Raw genomic sequence first — 23,545 nt, 5'->3', positions numbered from 1 at the left:
CTAGAAATGCAGCGAACTGTACATTTTTAGATCCACAAAGAACAACAAGCCAACCAGTGTGTTGTGTATTCTATCGACCACAATCCTACAGCTTGGTGTAATGAACACTGCAGCCTGTGGAGGTTGTCAGTTTTAGACTTGAAAATTACTTGCATAAAAGTACTGAAACCTCAGTGCTGCTAATTACAAAAAAAAAAAAAACAACAACACAGGATGTTTATCTCAGTGCTAAAAGGTGACAGAATAAAATAATCACCAATCAATTTATCTGTGTCAGCAAACTTCCCTGAGCCACTCACAACCATCACACAAACAGAAACTGCAAATGATCCTCCAGTCATGATAAACCTACCTAATTATTTCTGGATTATGTATCATTATTATGTAACACAAAGACTGTTTAATTATCCTTGAAATTGACATGACTTTGTTCAGTGGAGGTCTTTGCCTCGTGCTACATGTCAGATTTTTTCAATGGCATATCAAAGGTGTGAAGATGTACTCAAAGGGGTTTTTGTTTTTGTCCGGCTCAGTTTGGAAGGAGACGCTTTAGGCATACTGACGAGTTATGCAGCAAATGAGAAAGCCGCAAGAAAACACCTCAAAGGGCCTACAGTATATTACACAGAGGCAGCAGAGGTTGTCAGTGCAATTAATTCGACCACACTGTATTTAGTCAAGGTCCTGAGCGACCTACCTCCTCTAATGGCTCCAAAACAATTTACATACCAAATGAAGCTAACACAAACCAATCTTTAAAATTCAAAGGACAGTTCCAGTGTTATTTAAATTTTTGCTCATTACCTGTCCAACCTTGCTCAATATGCTGCCTCTGGGACATCTCAAATATAAACACAATATTTCCTATTTTTATACAGGCAATACACAGTTGTAGCTTAGCTATGACCCCGTTAATCATCTCAAGGAAATTAGCATCTTCCTGAACTGATTTGAGAACATTCATAAGTGGATGTTTTAGATTGTCCTGCAATTACTGTGAATACAAACGGAGATCCAAATTATTGTTATTGCTATAATTACTGCAGTAACACACCCTTTAAATAGATTCAGTTCATTGTGCCACTCACCACTGCTAGACTTGGTGTTTCTTAGTTTAGATGAATACATTAAAACAGTAGTTTTATCTTTAAGCCAGCTCCGAGTGATCTCGCAAGATCAGAAAATTCACTAAAAATACAAATTCATACCTCCATTACATCTTGTCTTGATTGTATTGTAATTTCCTGTTTACACTGCATTAGTAAAATGCCAGATAACAGTTTAGATACCTCCATTGTCTGCAGCTTGTTAAAAGTCCACTGCTAGGATTTCATATATATGTATATTTCACACATTGTGCCTACACTGGCTTCTGACTGCCTTTAGAATTGACTTTGAAATTTCATCCATAACCTCTAATGGGCCCTGCTCCTGCTTTTATTGCTGAGGTGTTAAACCCAAGGGTATTAATCTTGACCTTGGGAACAATCACTTGGTTGTGGTTGGTTGGATGGGGAAATAGGACATCAGTTAGGGACTGAAATGGGAAGGTGGAGGTTCAGGTGGTATTCATACACCATATACTGCAAAATTAGTAAGTCAACTCAATGTCACTTCAATTTGAGATTGTGGAGTCATGAAGTTTAAATTTAAATTAAAATTATTTCTTTATTTTTATTACTATCTATTTATTTCTTTTATTGAATTTAAAGAAAAACAACAAACCTGCTTGGATAAGAAGGAATTCCTTGGACTCACTGCCCATCACATTGGTTGCTGTGCAGTTGTAGCTCCCAAAGTCATTCTCAGAATCAGGGGTAATCTGAGGGGCAGAAACAAGCACAAAAAAACAAACAAAAAACAAGTTACTAGGAATAATGTAAACCTGTGAGGAGCTTGTTGTGTGTAATTATGTAATTATTAGTTATTGGTTTAGTGCCACTTAGTAGTTTCAGAGAGCACAGATATTTACTGTCAGAAGCATAGTCATTACCCACTGGCTCATTAACGTCAGTATCCAGCACGCTGCACTTAAAAAAATGTCTGTATTGATTCAGAGTTGTCACTTGTTGGCTATTCATGCCATTATTCATGACACTCTATTCACAGCTGAAGTGTGTTTACCTGTTTCATTCATGAACAATAAATAGACATTAAGTTTTAAATTACAGTTTAATTAAATTTTCTAAATTAGAAATAACAAAAGACACAAAAAGCCTCTTTAAAGCTTTGTGTAGAAATCAGCAGGTCAAATCACACGAAACGGAACAAAAACAATGTAACTGCTTCTTATGCTTGATTCTTATCTAAGTAGCTACAGTTACGACAGAATCTGATGGTATCTGACAAAACTATCATTTCCAGTGTCTCTGTGTTTATATATGTCGGTGTAAAGATGGCAGGTGCAGCAGACCTCCAGGTGGCTGATGGTCGGTGTGTTGTAGATCTTGATGTTGGTAATGTTGGCAGTGGGCAGCTGGACGCCGTCTCTGAACCAAATGACTGAGGCTCCTGGGTGAGCCTCCACCTCGCAACTGATGTTGGCCGGGTTCCCCTCCCATGTGTACGCAGTCACCGAACCCTGGATCTTTGGAGCATCTGCAGCGTCACACAGGGAAGTGAAGATGGTAAACATCACACCAGGCAGTTTACTGCTAGAACTAGACGACCTGCTGTGACCGGCATGAGCACAAATACTGTCCCACCTTCAGGGTTTTTTCACTAATACAATACTTATCTAACAGGTTGCTAAATGTAATTTTTTTATAATCCAGTACTAATTCTTCACTTAATTCTGGGACTGTGTGGGAGCAGGGAAATCAGATATATTTAATTGATTCACACAACATACACACTATTATCAAATCTATCAAATCATCAAATCCCCAGGATAGATAGAAATCGCCCAGCTGGGAAATGCCACATTGAGCCTTCTATTGCAGAAGCAAGGAATTATGGGATGGCAATATTTCATTCCCTCCCTGAAGCTTTCCAGCAGCTCTGAACGTGGCTACCAGTGAGATACTACATTTAAAAGCACAATCCTGCGAGCAGCCGGCGCCCTCGAGGCGACGCTGACAGACCCTGCCATCTTAGGGAAGGGTAAACAAATGCTAAGTGTGGTCTTATGGCAGCATGTTTCTCATTTCTATACATTCCTGATGAGCTTTTTTATGGGATCACTTTAAGTTTTAAACACAGCCTGGGCTGGTTTTATGGAACCCTGAGTTGACACTTTCTTTTTTGCCTGTTTCTCTTGTGACAAAAAGTAAGTGCAATGTTTTACTGCAAGATGCTCCAGCTCAGCAATTACCAAAACTCCAATATCTCACTGGGCTGAGTGTCATTTTTACACAGCTAGTCTAACAGGCTCACAGTTCTGAGCACTGAGTCAACATAAACAACAGCAGTGCATACTGTCAGTTCCAACAGCTCCAGAAAATTCGGCTGGTTTGATAAACATAAGGTTATTCTTCTTACTGCAACTTTTCTATATTGGATCCCTGCAGAGATACCAATACCACTAGTCCCATTCATGCTACAGTGTAGCCTATTTAGCAAGCAACTCTGACATGCTCATTGAATTGATTTGGTACCATATGGTCACAACTCTTTACCCGGAGCCTTAATTTGGGCATGATCGTTGACAAGTAAGAGGCAATAGCAGGAGACGACTGTTTGCCTGTGTTGTTTCTTTTTATAACATCCTGCTCACATCACTGTGTAGTTCTTCTGGATGCATGCTTTGCTTCCTGAGTGCTGTGAAATGCTGTGGCTCCTGATCCTGCTGTACCTCTAACCCTGGATTCTTGAAAGCTGCAGCACACTGTGCACTGGAATTGATGTATGAGGAAGAGTCAATAGATGCTCCATCTCCTGAAGCCCTGAGAGTCTCACTCTTTTATCAATGACGGTTTGGGCCTCATTGACTCACTACAGTGTTTCTGACCTGCCTCTTTGATTTCTGTAGCCTCCTCGCCTGGTCAATCACATCAAATCAGTAATAAAACATAAAATAAACAACAAAGCACCAGTGACAAAATATCAGTAAAATCAACAATAAGAGATTCAATAACCAGATCAGTACTGAAGCAGAAAGAAAATGGAGCTGATGCAGCTACAGTGAATAGTTTAGAAAGATGGGTTTGAAGAGCAGTTTTGAATTCTGTAATCTGCAAGTGGTGCTGAAGTAGGTCACATGAAACATAAAATACATAGTGATAACCATGACAGTAAAAATTACAAGGGATAATGTGCAGTATAAGGCATTATTAGTAAGTACATTAAGGATTTAAGAGGACATAGGAAACTCTGACACCATATCTACACTTCACATTAGTAATCTGTTTATGTGCTACTTTGGATAATGAATAATTTTCACAGATAATTCATTTGTAATCTTTTTTTCATTCATTCTATTTTTTTTCTCCATGATACCTGTTGGACTCTGAAGACATGGATTTTATTTGTAGGGCACAATCTCAGCACTGGGTGTAATGTATATATTTATATATAAATACTGTTTATGTGTCTATGTGCATAGCTTGTAATTACGGTCTGGGGAGTTGGCAGCTTGTTCATAAACCGTGTACTGTGAGAAGGATCGGCCTAACAAGGTACATCTTCAACCGACACCATTTTGCTCATTGCCACAGTCTCTTGAAGATCATCGTTGTTGGCTTGACCTTTGTGACACTTGATTGTACTCAGCTTTTGCTTTACAAAAGAAATTAAAATACAGGAAATAAATTCCTGGATACTTTCAGGGTCAACTAACTACATAAATGCTGATTCTGTCTTGTGAGGGATTTTTTTGTTGTTGTTGTTTTTTGGGAAAAAATGGTTTAACATACTGACTATTAGCACCTAATAATGGTTGGCTGCAGTTTCAGTCTTCAAATATAGGCGTCATTATTGCAAACTGTTAATGTCTGCAGCTCTGGAGAATGTCACATAAAATGTTTTGAATTTGGCAAATATATATAATGAAAGTGATGCACATGAGTAGTCTTCCTGTACAAACAGGACTGAGACGAGCATATTAGAAGTGACCTGTTTGCGGCTCAGTGTTTTTACGAGACACAATAAACAAACCTCGACGGCTGACAAAACGCAGTTCAAACAGAGAAGATATTAACACTTTCCTATCAGTCCCTCAGCAGCAAACCTAGACACACTTAGCCCGGCTAATGGGATCATGCTGTGCAGCAGATAGGAAGTTCCATGCTTAGATAACGCCTTCATTTTGTGAGTGAGTGAATGAGTGGTGATAGAGAGGACAGAGTGAGAGCTCTGCTCAAGACAAAGCACCTTCTCTTATCGATAATTGCTTGCCAACAGTGAATCAGCTACCTGATTACTCGCTGATTACTCGAGCTAACTGCAAGCCCTCAAACAACTCTATCAACACTGCGTTGTGATTATATCTCCGAGCAAATTGCTGGCGCACTGAGAGGAGGGCATATTAATCCAATTAAGCGTTCATTGGCTTTATTTTTCTTTCTTTTTTACCAAGGTAACATTCGACAGATTTCAAAATAAGATCCAAGTACGATCTGGCTTCCATTAGGGCACATCTAATCTCTCCAAGCATATGCTCTGAATTAGGTAAGGCACTGATGGGAAAATGCATGTAAAAACAAAAGGTCCTCAGCATCTCTGTAACTCTTTTTATGGGTACAGTATGTTAGTATCTCTTGAGGACAGCTTATTTTTGGATACACAGTCTCTGAGTATTGGGGCAGCTTTGCTTTGGCTCTGCACTTCAGAAGTTGAAGTGCTGACTTCCAGCTTTGATTTGAGGGTGTCTTTATCCACAACAAATGAACCATGTAGGAAATTTTAAGCTCTTTTAAGGCTATGTCAGAACTGAGACTTTTTGTTTCCATGGTAACAAATCACAGTGGTTACACTGACCCAGCAAACTCTGCTCTCTCACCTGTGCTTTTCATTCCTAGAAACAGAGGAAACTCAGAACACTGTATCTGCAGGTCATTCTTTGCATCCAGTGCCATGCTCATATGATTTCTAAAAGGGATTCATTGTGCAATAACTGTAGCTTAACAAGTTGAAGCTGTTGCTTGGTCAGAAAGTTGCTTGAATTCTAATCTACCCCAGAAAAATTGAACATAGCAGCCTGTTGCACCAGCCATAGCTTAGAGTAGAAACTGATGCTCTAACTTAAAAAAATTGCAGCACATGTCTAAGTTACAACAAAGTAAAAACCTACACCTCCCCTGAGCAGGTGAGAGTTGTTCCTTGTTAACTGTTCCCACTGTGGAACAGAAATATGGTGAGAATAGTGTTTTATATTTACACCGGGAGCACATTTCCTGTGACAGACTACATCTCGTAGCACTCGTGATGAGGTGACGAGCATGCTCAGTTTGTGCTATACAGTTACTTCATGCTGCTTCATTTCACTTGAGATGGGAATCGCTGCTGGTGCCACTTGGTTGCCACAGGAACTTGTAATGTATATGGTGCTGACTGTATTGTTAAGACTCTCACTGATATTGTGATTATCTAAACAATAATTATGCTTGATAAAATTGTCCTCACCATGTTGACCAATACAGGACTGTTCAAATAATATTTCATGTTTAAAAGACCAAACACAATTTCCCTTAGCATATGAAAGCATAGGTTACTCTATTTTAGTAAAGCAGTCTTCTAGGCCTCTCCATTTCTCTTAATAGTAGTGTCTTTTTCTTCCTTTTTATCTGAATATGCTCCAAGTAAAACCCCACTCTGCGATGATGTTTGATTGCAGTTGTAAATACAGAGATGGGGCAAATGAACAAGGCAAGAAATTGAATGTGAGACTAACCTGTTGCAGCAGCAAGTGATATTTTACCCTTGAACTTAATCAAACTTACGTTCAGCTGGTGCAACAGTCTGTTTTTATGTGGTCAGTCCATCTGAATCAAAAGTGATACCTCTGTCTTGCACCAATAGTAGCAATCAATATCATCAGAAATCCCTTGAAGAAGATTCTGGGGGAAAGATATACACACACAAGCCACAAGACTGGTATGTGTCAGATAAAGTGTAAAGTTTCTCATTCCTACTGTTATATGACTAGAGCTATTGATTTCTCTGCGTAACATCCTACAGGTAAAACCAACAGGCAATGAACATAGACCAGAAAGGTTTTCAGGAAGCTGCCAAACACCAATCTAGGAGACAGAGAAAATCACTACCTGAGCAGAGGCAGACAGGTTGAGAAAATGTCTGGACACCAAAAATGTCAGCTCCAACAAAAACACTCCTGAAATGCACTGACCATCACAGCCTGAGGATATACCAAGGTCAGAGAAAGCAATGTTTCAATCCACTACTAGTCACTAGCATTTTTGAATGACTTTAATATTTTTTCTTCAACGTGTAGTTCAACATTTGATTCAAAATTTACTTTCTTTGGAGATTTAGATGTAATGTAAAAAAAAACTATTCACTAAGCAAAGATCAACAGTAATGAAAGCTCTTTATAATCTTGGCTGAATTCATTCATGAATGACTTAGAACAGTGTAAAATAAAAACGTGTCTGGACACGTGTCTGTGTTGACAGCGCTGATAAACCATTAGTGAGTGTAGAAAGACTCAGGTGACTTACAGCGGACTTCCAGGTACATGTGCTTGTTGTCCTGGCCGATGGAGTTGCTGGCGGTGCAGAGATACTGGCCGGCATAGGTGAACTGGATGTTTTTCAAGGTGAGAGAGGACACTCGTGCGTGGCTGCGTACCACAATATTCTTATCAACGCTCTATAAGGAAGAAAGGAAAGAAATTATTCTCACACGTCAAGCTTGATATTTCTGTAGAAATAAATGCATGTCTCTGAGATCCCTTCAGTTTGTTAATGAGTTTTTATATTTGTTGGTGTAAATTTGGGAAGTTTCCCACAAAAATACCTGGAAAATGATGAGCTCATGTCTCTGGTTTGGAATAAACATCATGAATAAAAAGAAGCTGAACTGGAAACTGAATTCAAATTTTATTAATAAGTAAAATAATAATAACAATAATAATAATAGTAAAAATGAGCTTTGCCGGACATGTTTTGGTTGGCAGGTGATAAAATTACAGCTGCAATCTTAACACAACAGAAGATAAAAAAGACAGTGTTGCACAAATTGGGTATTGGTGTTAGTTTTTTTAAGTAAAAAAAATAAAGGATAAGACTGGTGTTATTCTACATATTTATATTAGTGTGAATTACGTGGCACAGACAGAATGGGGAAGTCAGGAAGCTCAGACAGGAATAACACATTGTTTGTTTTGGTATTTTTATGAGATTTGTTGATAATAAGAGAAATAGAGAAAGCTTTATCCTTTACAGTCTGACTAAGGTTCACGCAGCAATCTTCAAATATTAAAAATACCTGTCAATCTTAAAATCATACAAAAAAAATGTTCTGTCTCTCAAAGACCATGTGTGACATCATCCGCCTGGAAATGAGTGAGTGCGTAAAGCCCCAGCAAATAAACTGCAAACTCCTACAGTATGTCGATTACTGTCCCTACCAATCAGCAGTCTGGTTGCAGGTTTACAGACAGACTAATTGCTGTTGGAACGCTGTAATTGGAGTTGGGACAAATGCCTTGTTAAATCTTTTTTTTATTTTCCTTAGCAGATCATCCTCATTGCTGCTGTTTTGTGTGTATGCAGGGTCACTGAGGATGTGATCTGCCTTCCTCAGAGCGAGTGTGCAGCTGACATCTGAGTTCACCCTGCAGCCTCGCTTGCCTTTTTAATAATGTGCTGCAACCTAGCTTGATCTTTAGTGTGCATGTAATGAAGGGATAAGGCCAAAGGACAGAGTGCTTTGTTTTCTGCTCTGTCCTTTGTTCTTGATGACGTTTATGATTGCACAAGGTTTTTTTGCCATTAAATAAAGTTACATTTATTAGTACATGCTCTCTGTCTTGAAATGATACTGCAGAAGGCAGAAGGTGAAAAAAAGACATCAATAATGGAAAAGAGCCATGTAGCAAGCCCTATAAAAAACTGGCCGTTAAAAATACAGTAACAGCTTTTCTTTCCTCTGGGCGACACACAGTTCAGACCAACTGGGGACATACATCTTGTGCTTAGCTGCCATGATTTTCTATTAATATTTCAGGCGTTCTAGGTGCTTCAGCATTTATATTTGATAAATTATTGAATATTTGTTGTATGAGCGTTATGGAATGAACTGTTATCCTTTACAGAGCACGATGATGCCGATATGGCAGAAATATTTCTGCTGTTTACTGAACATCTGAGGGAGTGTCCTGGAACATTTTGAAAGGGCAGCATTAATCTTGTCTTACTGCAGTGACAGAGGAAAGAGCTGTACTGGAATATAAACAGGAATAAGGTTAATGGGAAATAACACTTTAATGATACAACAGAGGTAGAATTCAACAGGCAGACCTTTAAACAGGATTTACTCATTAATTTCAATGAATCATTGTAATTATACAACTCTGACTCGTCATCAGATTAATTATACAGTAGATAGTCGACTTCGAAGGGAAGGCATGGAGATGATTTTGCAAAGTTGCGTCTGTTTGCGTAGTCAGTGCTGCTTTGCTTTGTGGGGCAGAACTGACACTTGGTTACATAACCTGTCAATACATGTGTTATGTTTATCAAATATTATGTACTACAACTGTTACACAGGAGCGACTGCCAACCTGACTCTGCTCAGGCTGCTTCTGTCAGTGATGCACTCCACTCTTTATATCTGCTGCTTCTATATTTTCATTAAATTTTAATTAAAGTTGACACAAGGGGAGCTTCCTCTCAGCGATCAAGACTCAAGTACTTTTTTTTACGTTGGGGAGGATTTTTTTTTTTTTCTGTCACCACATCTTCGCCTACGACACCAACAGCTTTGCTGATTTAATAAAAAAGATATGAATGCTGCATATGTCACACTGGATTTTTGTAAATACAAAATACTCACTCAGAATGGCTGCATTGGAGGGCATGCAAGACTTTTGTGGTTTCAACTGAGCAACACGAATAGTTGTCACCAGTCAACATAAGACAAACAAATCATGAAAGCCCAGGTTATTAACAACACTAGGAGTCGACAGCCACACCTGCAGCTCGGTGGGACTGTACTTTAGTACTGTGGTGGATTCATTAACATGCTATCATCAGCATGCTAACATGCTTACACTGAAAATGTTAACATCTGATATTTAGCAGGTATAATGTTCATCATTTTTGTTTTGCATGTTACTCTCTTCAGCATGTGTTCTGTGTTTTATAGTGTTTAATGTTTTACAGTGTTGTGTGTTTTATTGTTTTGTCTATTTATCTGTTTTTTATTTGTACCCTTGACTGCAAATTAAGTTTCCCACTGTGGATACTAAAACATCTGAATCCAAATCTTAGCATGCTAACATTTGCTAATTAGCACTAAACACACAGCACAGTTGAGGTCTGAGGGGACTGTAAGTACATAACCTGTCGATACATGTCGATACAGTTTTCATGGTATTTGGTCATAAAACGAAGTATTTGACAAACTGAAATTCTGATCTAAGGGTGGTACTAGATGACAAGTCAGGAGAATCACCAAAATGATTGCAATTCCTGCAGGGGACGTGAATGTCAGAACCAAATTCCACACAAAACTATCCTGTTAGGTGTTGATGTTTCACTCTCAACCTGCTGGTTGCCATTTTGATCAGCAACAACAGATGAATTTATTACTGGTCTCCTGTCTGTACATCATGTTAAGGCTCATAGGGTTTATGACTAATGGCCACTAATGGTGGTTCCCTGAAACAGTACAGCAACAGTCCTATTTTTAACATTTTTCATTTTTTAAAGAATTGTTTTTCCTGGTCAATACAGCTGCAGTAATAAAAAAGGTGGTAACTTCTGGTTTGTTCTGAGTTTAGAACACATCTGCTTGTCATAATTGAACAAGCAGATTCAGCATTCTTGTATTTCGTATCACCTCATAAGTAATGCAAAAACTTAGGAAACTTGTTCCCAAACTGAGAGCAAAAGCAGATCCTGTTGCATGTTAAAGTATGTTGTTTTATTATTATTTCTTATTTTACTAATATTATTAAATTAAATGGACTGATGAAAATAGAAGGTAGAAAGTAGAGTGTCCTGTGGTAGAGCTGAGGCAGACAATGTTCTAAAATGGCCACTGTATCTAAAATACATCTCATGATTAAGTGTCTCTGAATTTGAGGGATGGACACTCCAGCAGGATGTGAGAAATGAAGGAATACTCTTCAGAGATAACCTGACGGCCTGTCTGGACTTGCACGAAATTCAGCAATCTGCCAAGACTAATGGTGCATTTGAGTGGTCCATGCACAGTAGTGAAGAACTTTGATGTTGGGTTACCCAGGGGTCTAAACGCCTGACCATGAATATACAAGGCAATGTCCTCAGTTTCCTCAGTCCACCTGGGGACCTTTGTTTCACATATCGTTCTCCATCTCTCTCTTTCCTCTTTATGTCTGTACTGTCGGCTCTAATAAAACTTTAAAAAATTAAATTATCAATGTTGAGGTGAGACAGGTTTCATTACATTCCAGTTTACAGTATATGTTGATGTAGCACTGCAGTTCATAATAGACACAACAGCGCACTATTAAACCATTCCATTTGTCTGTGACTGACCTCACTTAACAGATTTCCAAGCTGTCTGTGCCTTTTTTTACACCTTGCAGTAGCATTTGATCTGGTTTAGGTGGTACGTAATATCTACCAATCATAAATGCACTTGAGTAGCTACAGATATATAAATGAGTACAATAAGGTCATGTGATCTTTCTAGACTTTATGACAAGTATTGCTTGAATGCTCTACCCAGCACTGCTAAAATCAATGGCATTCAGCAGGCAGGTTATTATAATCAAAAACTGGTCTGGTTTAAGAGCCAGGCTGCTTTCTGAAGTGCACTTCTTGATGAAGTAAAGACACATTGTAAAGACTTAGCAGTTCTCTTCAGCAGAATATTAGCTTTCAGATTACGTTCATCATCATAACTAATCATATATTGGTTGCTTGTTAGCAGCCTATGATTTATGCCTATCACAGCTGAGCTCAGCCAATCAGTTCGTCCAATGCAAGCAAAAACTCTTATTAGTGACTATTGATTAGTTTCATCTATACTGTGCTTTTAGAAGTGCATTCATCAGCAGCTGATTTTCTATAGTGGAGTACATCAAAATATTCAACATGGTTACATTTCAGTCTTTACTGCTCTACTGATAATAGAAAATATGGAAAAATATAAAGACTGGTCATCATAGATGACGAGACAGGTAAGTGTTGTGATATAACAGAAGTAACTGTATCACGTAGCCCTTTTATCTCAATCTTAATGCCCTCATACTGTGGGAAGAAGCTGTTTTAGAGAAACTGGTGAGCAAAATGGTAATGGACGGAAACAGTATATTATTGAGGATATATAAAACAACAAAATTATCTACTAGCAACTATCTACTGACCAGGTGCATTTAACCACAGTGAAAAAGCTAAATTCTACTAATAGCTGGGTGTCTACAAAATCAAGAAAAATGCTTACAGGGAAAACACCGTCATGAAATAATGAAAGCATCTATAAGTAATTACTTAAACTGCACTGTGCACCCAAATGGAGAAAAAGTTGAAGTTTTTATAGTGTTTTGCAGAGCCATAAATGACTCAAGTTGAAATCCAGGTGACTGTTCAACAATGTGATGAAATGACTGGCCATTTTCTGGGATGCCTTGAAAAGAGTGATTTGATTCAACAACTGAAATAAATTCACAAAGCAACAGAAGTAGTTATTCAGTCACTGAATGATTAAGAACGAGAGGACAACTGTATGTTTTTACCACAGGTTGTAAGAACTCATTTCTCATTTTCACACTGAAGCTTGGTCAGGTAAATTAACTCCATTTTTTCTATTATGTGTGATAATGAGTGAAGTTAGCTTGTTATATTGTGTCAGTTCTAACTAAAGGCAGTGGCTATTTTTTTGTGTAGGCCGAGAGTCTGCATGTTTCCTTCCAGTCAAACAGTGGTGCAGGGACATCATGTATAATAGTGTGTTGGGATTTATAATAAAAATATGTTTGGTATCATTACCCAGAGTTTGACATTAAAATATACTTGTTACTAGTGTTTTAAGATGTACCTAAACCGTGAACCCCTGAGATGTCTGTGCCTCAAATGAGCAAAACCACAAACAGATCCTCTGTATTTGAGGTTGGACACATAAATCTCAGAGAGGGATATCTCCAAGCCTGGACAAACTAAACCAAGGCTATCTGCTACCTCTAGAGTAAAGAGCATCACCTGACCCAGTAAGACCATTTTATAAATGAGGCCCCAAGTGTTTTGACTCTCCTTCAGCATGAAGGAGTCAGCTGCTGTAGTGTGTGGTCGAAGTACAAACATGCAGACTCCTTGGTCATGACAGCAGGCTACACCACTCAAAACCACTCTGTTAAGATTTAGTATAGCTTGGTGAGTTAGAGCCGTGCCTGGCCCACAGCAGAGCAGACAGTGTTTTCTATGTCAAGTTGCACAGCTGCTGACCTACCAACAAACCATTGCAGGAATTTGCTTCTTCCCTGAATCAAGCAAAGTCCGAGAACTAAGCAGACTATGCAGCAGGAAATAAACAGCAAAGCTATGTGGCCAGAAAAGTGGAACATGTACTTTGATATATGTGTCTGTCTCTGCATCTCGAGATGGAATTTGTCGACAAAAATAAACAGGGACAAGTAAATAGGGCAAATCTAAATGTGTACTGGAACTAAATGGATTAAATGTACTGTACTACGTGGCTAATGGTCTACACATTTAGCACACAACTAAATGTAGCGCACATTAAATGTGGGCTTAATGACAACACTTCTGCTCTGCAATAAAAAAGGGGGGGTCTACTGTGGAGGGCTGGGCTATTACAACTAGAGTCAGGCTACAATATCTAGTAGCCATACCTCGTATTTGTCTGGTCGCGTCCAAGAAGCCTAGAACGGACAAACACAGAGGAAGCAAAGACAAACAGCAACACAGTGCAGCAGAGTAAGCTTTTGTAAAGGACACACACAGAGTGACTGCAGACCGGATTTACCTGCAGGAGATGTGGAATGATTTTATTTTTTGAAGAATCAGAGGGGTGAATTTGAATGTTTTAGACCATTAGCTAGAAAAACATAATTCACTACACCGCTGCTAATCACTTCCTGGAAATATCAGAGTGCATTTTCCTGCCTTCCAGGTAGTTTCTGATTTACATCCATTTTCAGATGATAGGGAAATCAACTTGCAGTGACTTTGAAATTATTGCCAAGTGAGTTAGGTAATCCATCATGGAGAATTATGATGTATTGTTCAGGCTAAAATAAGCTACCATGCAACAGTAATGTAACTGAAAAACTAATGCAGACATGCAGGTGCTTTCAGACAGCGAGCTGCTGCCACCACCGCCTCCTGTATGTTCATGATAAACATGGCAGCAGAGGCACCACTGAGGTCGGCGGCAGGGCCAGCAGAGAGGACGGGGAAGGCAGCTGCCGCTCTCACAAATGCTCACAACTATGTGCTGCTGCTCTCAGAGTTCGCGATGGTTCATTTTTTTGGGAGCTGATTTTACAGTGTCTGAGTTATCTGAATGATTCACCTCTTCATCAGCAGGGAACAGACAAAGAAATGGCATTGGAGCAAAGTTTGATTATCCTGTATGAGACAATAACCAATGTTTGTCCTCGTAGCTTGAAAAATGCAATATTATTGTTGCCATATTGTTAACCATTTCTCCAATTTTCAGCTACAACCCACTGCGTTCAGCTGCATGATGAGATAGCAGCAGACTGCTGTGTACAGGGTGGTAGGACTGGAGGTGGCCAGGAGCCACCGCCACAGTATTACACCTGGATACTGCCAGTTTAGAGCAGAGAACACTGAATGTTGCCAGGCAGCGACAGCGGTGGCAAACGCTCGCTGTCTGAAAGCACCTTAATTTTTGCAGTGATAGATTATCCAACTCAATTGTCAAGTCTCTGTCAAGCTTGACTGAAAGTTAGGAAAGTACATTCTGACATTTACAACACTGTAACATGCTTTGGAAGGTGCAGCAGTGGTACCTACATGGTTTGAAGTTATCAAAGACTGTAGTCATAAGACTGATATGATTTTTTTTACCAACTTGTATTTGTTACATTTAAGGATTAATTCGGTCATAAATCAATTATACTGTTGAATTAAAAATATTTTAAAAAAGCTAAATTAAAATCTGACATCATTAAATTCAAGGTTTTTTTAAGGTGAAACAGACTGTTAAACCGAGGTCAGGATTTTGTGACTTGGCAGTTCAGCTGTGGTCGGGGAATTTACAGAGCTGGTCAAAATGCCAAACTGGAACATATTTTCCTGAAGCAGCATGAAGGCTTCTCCATCAGTTATTAATTAATGTACTGTAATAAGAGAGAATTTGGAGGCACACAAAGGAAAAAAGGGCACGGAAACTAATTATGAGTGAGGCATTACTGCTATCTAGGGACTGTTATTTCTAATCAGTGCCCTTCTCCTCTTGGCATTCTAAGTTTTGATTAACTCCTTAATTTATGTACAGAACAGTGGTGTGCACCACTTATTCTTTTGTTAATAACAAGTACATACAGATAATTATAATCTCTTGGTGTAAAAAAGTATATGATATGAATGTGAAAACACTAAAATTCCCTCTCAAGAGATGATACATTGACGCCATCCACTTTACTTTTTATAAGACATGGACTTTTAAAAGAGGCAGCAGCAGCCAGTGAAGTGACCGCTCCGTCATTGCATATCATTCTGATTATGGCTGCGCTCTTTGCTCTTGTAGTCTGGCTGGTTTGATGTAGAAGTAGAACGTGAATGGAGGACAGAGCGTGGAGAACACACGGAATGGACCAATGATGAATGACAATCCAATGAAAATTAGTAACAGCTATTACCAAATGATCGGCAGGATTTTCTGATTACAGCAGCATTAAATCAACATTGATCTGACAGTGGTAGAGAGGAAAGCAAGGGATGATGACAGCCTGCGAATGGACAAAGATACTTGGTGACAACTGAGTGTTGCAACAGGCAATATTCAGATTCAGTAATTTGCATTGCAGCCATGAATACACTGTGCTATGCGGACGCTTCCGCTGACTGACAGTGAAAAATGGCACAGTTAATAGAAATGAGGGACACCTTAACTGATTGAAATTTATAATTCTCCTCTGAGAATCCTTCGGCATAAATGTGGAAGTGGAGTGTTTGTGGAGTCAAACACCCAATTTACATCAGACGGACCAAACAACACAGTAATGATTTTATTATTCGTGGAACCTTCTCAACTGTAAAATAAAAAGTTTTTCCTTCAAGTCAAAGGAGTTCGTTGAACCTGATCTTGTGTAGCTAACATACCATGAGCATTTAGCTTTATAATTCTGTGAAATGTTTACCATGGCAGTGCCATTATATTTTCTTTTTCCTGGCATGATACTGAGGTGGAGATATGCCACCGGGAGAAACCCTTTTCACATGCATTTTGACTTTTGGCACAACACCCAGCTTCACAAGGCTGCATCAGGCTGAGCTGCACAGTCAGGTAAAAGTCATTCCTCTGCAGGATGGAAATTCCTGATTTCATCCATCCTCACTCAGCGATTTTGTGTCTATTCCAAATATTTATTTTTTATTTTTTATTTTTTATTCTGACTCATTTGACTTTTTTCAGAGTAACTAAAATGAATTCAGCTTGATGGAAAAATACTGTTGCTGTTTCACATACTTAAATAATTTACTGTTCATTTAAAACCATCTGCGTAGTTTGAGGACTTGCTGTGCTGTGGTATATATGGTATAATTATTCAAGGATTTTTGAAATTCCATTTTTCAAGCTAATAAATGACAAACAACCACTGCTTCCCTTCACTTCCACACAATGTGGTGGAAATCTGCATAATTGTTTTCTGGTATGAAACACAAAAACGGCACTGTTTGTCCCAAAAGGGATCTAAAAGCAAAATGGGCCAAACTTTTCAGAGGTTCTGATAAAAGCAGATGGTAGAAAAACTAAAAGTAAAACCAGTCAAACTAAAAAGCAACACAGATTGTGACAGAAACGATTTCAAATTACGAGAAATGTCTTAATAGCCCTCAGAAGAATGGGGGGCCCCTGACATAGCTGTTAAACATGGTAGTTTACTTGATATTTCTGACACTGTGCTATTTTTGATAAATGTTAGGAATAATGCATCCCCACAATTCGCCACAATCTGAAAAACTGACTGCTGGCCAATTGGTCTGATCTAATTTTGACAAAACTTGTTTAACATTTCATTGAGAAATCTGAAAGCACAGGAACTATGGAGAGTTTGAATCTAATGTTCTTTCCACTTTCTGATCATCTTCCCAGCTTCTCTGTCAGTCCAGCTTTTCCTGTATGGGTGGATGATCTTGTTACTGGCTTTGACGAAAGGATAAGGCAGCAATAATTTAGATTTTTCACACGGTCACCCAAACCCATGAAAAGAAAAAAGCCAAGACTGAACCGATCCTACTAAAAGTGTGTTCAAACTGGGCACATGTATCATCAATGATGATTCTGTTGTTGAAAATAAAAATGACTAAATCAAATTCTACAATCAATTGGTTATTCATAATTGAATAGTGTTTGCCAAAAACCACAGTGCCAAGCTTTACAAAGACTTAACATGTTGTTGGCTTTAGTCTTTTCATGGGATTTACTGACAATAGGAAACACAATAATAATGCCAACCTTATTTGTCATTACTAATACAGAGAATTTAAATTTCCAATCTTATTAGCAAAATGTCTTTATAATGGCCCTTTTAGTTCAGTATTGTTACACCAAGACAGAATAATTCATGGTGATATATTTTATGTTAAAATTATATTTCTTATACGGCAGCTTTCAGACATAATACACTACACTGCACCAGCAGAATACAGCTGGACAGAGCTACGGAGTAAAGTAGGCCAGTATGGCCCAAATATTGTGCAACTGAGTTCCTCCATGTCCTCTGGGACCTCATAGGACAGGTGCTTTCACTGCACTTACCATATGTGTCTCCAAGAATAGTACATGTATTGTTACACACATGCATCATTTATAACACTGCATAGCAACAGTGTTTGATAAAGCCTTTTTATACTGACAATTTTGCTATGAGACAGCGAATAAGAAAACACGATCAAGAGAGGAGAAGAAACTACAAGTCAAACTTTAACTTTGTTTTCTCTGTACTTAATAATACCTATTATGTCAGGTATGGGCCCTACAGAGATTTCATGTACTGTTCAATGCTGAGAAGTGATAACTGACTGGTTTACCTCACATTTAATGACCTACTTTAATCAAAGATGAGCACAGACTCTGCCATATTCAAAGTCTTTGTAGCTAAAATAGCGTATAATAGTTAATAAAGTTATATATTATTTTTCTGTTTTTGTTGCCAAAATCATATCATGTATTTGTGGCCCAGTAGCAAATCTTGTAGTGCCCACCTCATGCAATGGAAGTACACAATACCTTCATTGGCAATCTAATCATAACTTCCATTATGATCAGAAATAATCTGAAGATATATTATATATATTATTCTAATGCCAGATGAGGTGCTAAAAAACTTGATGTCTTCTTCCTGAATCCACAAACCTGCTAGAGGCTGCAAGGTAATTATCTAAATACTGTTTACTGCATTCACAACAGAAAATTACCTCTCTGAAGTGACTAATCCATCTACTTCTTACATGATGCATGTTGTCAGAATAGACCGTTGAGCTGGATTTTTCAAAATTATACCATTTTAATGAGCTGATAAGAGCACAACAATACACCTGGGATGAGATTCTCTCGTCAGGCTGGCAACTGCCAACATGCTGAGACCACTGCAATGGAGAAAATGCACAGGATGGTATTCATGGCTCACACATCTCGGGAAGCCTTTTACCATGTTCTACAGCCAAAGCTTTAATCCAGTGTTATCTCCTGTGCTCCTGAAGGACATGAAATAAAAAACGAGGATATACACTTACGCATGACAAAGATTTATAACCGTTACTCGGCTTTATGCACAAAGACTTCTTTACTCTTATATCATGTTCACAGTGAGAAAAAGTGCCCACTCATTTCCAAGGTTGATTATCACAGCATCCTGCCACAGTAGCATGACTGAGCTCAAAACAATCTGATTTTGAGATAGAGGGTGTCTCAGGCCTTCTGGCTTCAGCTATAATTAAACTCGTTTCGCTGAAATCATTTCCACTTCTCAACTAAATTTCACTCCATTTTCTGCAAATTTTGAGCCCTTTTCACTGTAATTTCACAATAATTTTCCCTTTTAAATACTAATGATTAATAGAGAGTGAAGTACAGTCTTACATCTACTCTTCAAAACGCTCGGGAGTATTGTGGCATGGCACTGCCTGGAAATTGGTTTGATGCCAGTCTGCACCCTCTCCCCTCTAGCATTCATGATGGAAAAGTACAACATCATTAATGCAATTCCAACAGCATTGGAGAAGGCTGTCAAAAGTTTAAAGGGATGGTAGAATCCAAGCTTGACTGTACAAAACCCAAATTCAGGTGGCAATGCAATTCAGTAACAAGTTTGGTGTAGGAAGCACAGTGAGCAGTCTGAAGTGATTGGCCAAGTGATTGGTTATTAATGATCCGAGATGAGAAGAGCTGGAAAATGAAATCATCGTAAGACTGAATGAGAAATGCAGGGACTAAATCGTTCAAACATATTAATGTCAATCAGGGTGCATTGTGTTAACTCTGTGATGGATTAGAGTCATACCCCGGTTTTCTGAAATAAATGACAATTTAGCAGAGGTTTGTCAATAACAGCAACTCCTCGAGGAGTCCACCCACGTACGATTGTTTACCAGCATCTGCAGAGTCTGCTCAGCCTCGCCAAAAATAGTGCAGGTCATTATGAACAGCTGGCTCACATCATTGTGTAGAATGCAGGAGTTTATTCAAGCTCTTGACAAACTGAAGCCTTTAGGATTAAATTAAAAATGTTAGATTTTTTTTTTTATTGTATTGCAAAGTACAAAGCATGGTTTACAAATAAATGTGGATGAATGGTTTATATTTTGCTACTTATATATTTTAGACATTCAACATTGAAAAGTTAATATGAATTTTAAATTAATTTCTATGAGACACAAACATAAGATATTTGAAATTTATTGCATAAATTACGTAAATGAATACGTTTTTACTTTCTGAAGTACTAAAGGGCGCTGTGACCTTTCTGTCTTGAGCGCTTGTACTCGCAAAGATACTTGTCTGTTTGAAGGACTTCTGTTATTTAATGATGTCGAGAGTTGAATTCAGTATTAGACTCAGCAAAGGGCAGAGGAGTTATTCTTTATGGCATAATGGCTTTCACATAAGGACATGAAGATTCATCTGTATGTGTTTGAATAAGTGGAAAGTTTGAAAGTGCCTTTGTCCAAATGACAGAAAACAAAAAGTCAGTACCTGCTGTCCTTCAGTGAACACCCTGTTTTCAAAACTCCAGGAGATGGTAGGTGTGGGGTCGCCCGAGGCCTCACAGGTCAGGATGACTTGCTCGTCAAACTCTGAGGCAGTCTGGTTATTCAGGTAGGTAATGCTGGGTTGAACTAGGAAAAAGAGCCCAAAGGATTACTGACACATGATGGGAGTTTTTTCTTGTTGTAGCAAGCTATTTGTTATCACTGCTGTCCTTTGTAAAACAGCCTTTTTTCTTTTGTTTTGTTTGTTTGTTTCTGCTGGTGGCAACAGAGCAAGCTGAACACACAAACTTTAATAACAAACCACCTTAATACGCCTCCTGACCAGGTGCAACATTAGCATAATCCATTTTTCTGAGGTTCAAATTCCTTGTACAGCTTGTTGCTAACTTTGTCTGACTGTTGTCCAGAGCTGGATAAGTAGCGTGCAGTTGGTTTATCATACATTTTTTCTGTAAACAATGACAACAATGATCAAAACAATTAGCTAAAAGCGGCTAAAAAGTTCTGCAGAGCTGCTGCAGAGTTGGCTGATCATTCTCTGTGGTTTTCTCACCGTGAGTGACTTTTTTCACATTATACACAGTCATCTGACCCAAACACACTGATTAGTGCATATTAACATAGCTGTTACCTTGGTAAAGTCCACATACAGGCTTCATTAGAGCTGTGGTTTCATACCCCATTGATATATAAAAGAGCTGCAAGTACACTATTATGTAAGGCTGGTGCAAATTTCCTCGTGAAGGGAAACTCTAGCGTGATATCTTTGAATGTCCTAAGGGGTGGCTTAATTAGTTTTCAATAGGACATGCTTTTCTTTAAACTGTATGCTTCACGCTGTGTAACCCTGCACACAGACACAGGAATAGCTGTAGAGGAGTGTACAGCAAATGTCAATAAGTACAAAAGAAAAGGACAAAGAGGAAGAAAAAGAAGCACCACGTTCTTTATGGCACGGTGAGCGAATGGAGTTATTCTCTTACCGAACACGTTCAGGCTGACTTCCTCGACTTTCTCTCCTGCCTTGTTCCTGGCGATGCAAGTGTAATCTCCTTCATCCACTTTCTTGACGTCTTTTATTACTAATTCTGAACCATCCTCGTTCAGGCTGTACTTATCACCCGTTTCAAGGACAATGTTGTTACTGTAGCAGAGGGAATAAAGAGGAAAAAAACACGGTGGAGTTAACATCACAAGCGTTTGCTTACTGGAGGGGCCTACAAATATGTTTCTGAACTCACTGACAACGATCTGCTTGGAGTTTCACCTGAGGAGAAGAGCAGTGGGCACACAACAAAAGGCTGGGAGACCAAAAAAGCTGTCCTGTACTGTATACCTCTGAGAACATCTCCAATATTTCCACAGCTTTTGTTTGCCTCTGCTCTACTTTAGCCCTTACATCTGTATTCTTAAGGAGGCCATGCACCGGTTTGATGATGATGCATGTTTTTTTTTTCACTTTTTACACCCTTTTACTCCTGAGAACCAGAACTTTGCCGGAGGTTAGAATCCTGTTTGTGGAGAATTAACTATCTGCCTGAGTAGCAGCCTTCCTGAAGCATTTTGCAGGCAGACAGTGAATGACAGCCTTGTCAGCAGCCCTAGGAAACCAGAACAAATAGAGCTTTACCCCTCTGCTTTTCCACTGCCTCACCCATCTGTCCTCTCCACAACCTCACTGTCTGTCTTCACTATCCTCTGGACAGGAACTGCCTCTCCCTCTGTCTCAACATCCACATCACACACAAGTTTTGTTGCATGGAAGACAGCTGTGAGCAGAGTGTTCAATAGTCTTATTCAATCACATCTCTGCAGAAAAACCTCATGTAATGATTCCTCTGCACACCAGTGGAGCTGCTGCACGACAGTGGAGAGTGATGTATCATCAATATGAAAGTACATTGAACAAACAGCTGCATGGAGTGAAATAAATGTTGGTTATTGGTCCAACTTCTTAAAAAACGGAATAAAGCTACTTGATTTATTATATCAGCTAATGGCAACTCCATTATCAGGGTTGTGTAAAGTCATTACTAATTATTAAGTACTAGTTACCTTCAATATAACGATTTTGGGGTTGCACCTATGGTTGATTCATGCAGGCTCTGATTTGGATTTATTTACAGATTGGTCAAATATCAAAATCTTTTAACCTTAGATGGTAACAAATCTTTTATCCAAACACTTTTCTCTCCTCATTCCCCTTTCTTAGCAAACAGCAATGTAGATGCAATGGTCCTCTCATTTCCAACCTTTGCTGACTCTTGTTTTTGCACCAGTCTATATCGCCTTCAGCTAATTAACGTTCAGTGTTTGTACTCTGCCAAACACCATTTGTTAGAGAAAGAGGCACCACTCTATAACACCATGGTATGACTGGAACTGGATTATTTTTGAGTTCGGCAACGCCCTCAGTAATGTGTCAATATCCAAACAAACACCATTATCCAACTAGATTTCACTCATCGCTGTAAACATGGACGCCGCTGCATTATGAGTTACACATCCAAATGCTTTTAACCTAATGAAACTCAATAAACTCAATATGCTGCTCATTTTTCATCTCCACTGCTATTTTTATATATATTGGGGGTTTTTTTCTTTTGTAATGGAGAGCACATTTTTATTCTATTTGATGGGCTATATTCAGCTATATAGCAGTTCCATCTCACAGGTTCTGTGTATAAATGTGGATAACAACCAAGCTTTATATATTAACTTGACAAGTAAATCTTGTTATTGCTAAGCCAAGTTTGAATTTACAAGAAGCTGGTGCAAACATGTGCAGCTTGACTACAGGTTTACACATGAAACAGTGCCAGCTCCATGTCCACACAAACAAGATCAAAATGGTATGCTTTTTAAATAGCATGTGCAGAGTGGAAACCCACTTAATAATACTCATCAAAGCCTTTTTGCCCTTGATGTAATCATGCAAATGTAAATACATGTACATTTCATCATTTCTCCCACACATCAATTTGTAGGCAAGGCTGCACAGATTCATATTA

The 23,545-nt window shown here is 38.7% G+C and overlaps 1 protein-coding gene across 15 annotated transcripts in view; it reads right to left on the bottom strand.

The window, feature by feature from the left end:
- Positions 1-23,545, bottom strand: part of ncam1a (neural cell adhesion molecule 1a) — a 249,001-nt gene that overhangs the window by 46,283 nt on the left and 179,173 nt on the right. For 8 of the 15 annotated variants that reach the window (XM_071506418.1, XM_071506419.1, XM_071506423.1 and 5 more), the window contains 5 exons: positions 21,518-21,678; positions 20,518-20,660; positions 7,617-7,767; positions 2,414-2,598; positions 1,726-1,822 (listed from right to left, as the gene is read on the bottom strand). In XM_071506418.1, coding sequence (XP_071362519.1) covers positions 1,726-1,822; positions 2,414-2,598; positions 7,617-7,767; positions 20,518-20,660; positions 21,518-21,678 — 737 coding nt within the window. Of the gene's footprint in view, positions 1-1,725; positions 1,823-2,413; positions 2,599-7,616; positions 7,768-13,960; positions 13,991-20,517; positions 20,661-21,517; positions 21,679-23,545 lie in introns of all 15 variants that reach the window. The other 7 variants (XM_071506415.1, XM_071506417.1, XM_071506421.1 and 4 more) reach the window with 1 other exon arrangement.

Source organism: Trachinotus anak, unplaced genomic scaffold (genome assembly GCF_046630095.1).
Source record: "Trachinotus anak isolate AG129_WGS33_773 ecotype Australia unplaced genomic scaffold, CSIRO_AGI_Tana_v1 ptg000020l, whole genome shotgun sequence".
Taxonomy (NCBI): Eukaryota; Metazoa; Chordata; class Actinopteri; order Carangiformes; family Carangidae; genus Trachinotus; species Trachinotus anak.
Note: the sequence above shows the minus strand (reverse complement) of the source record. Positions and strands in the feature narration are given on the sequence as shown.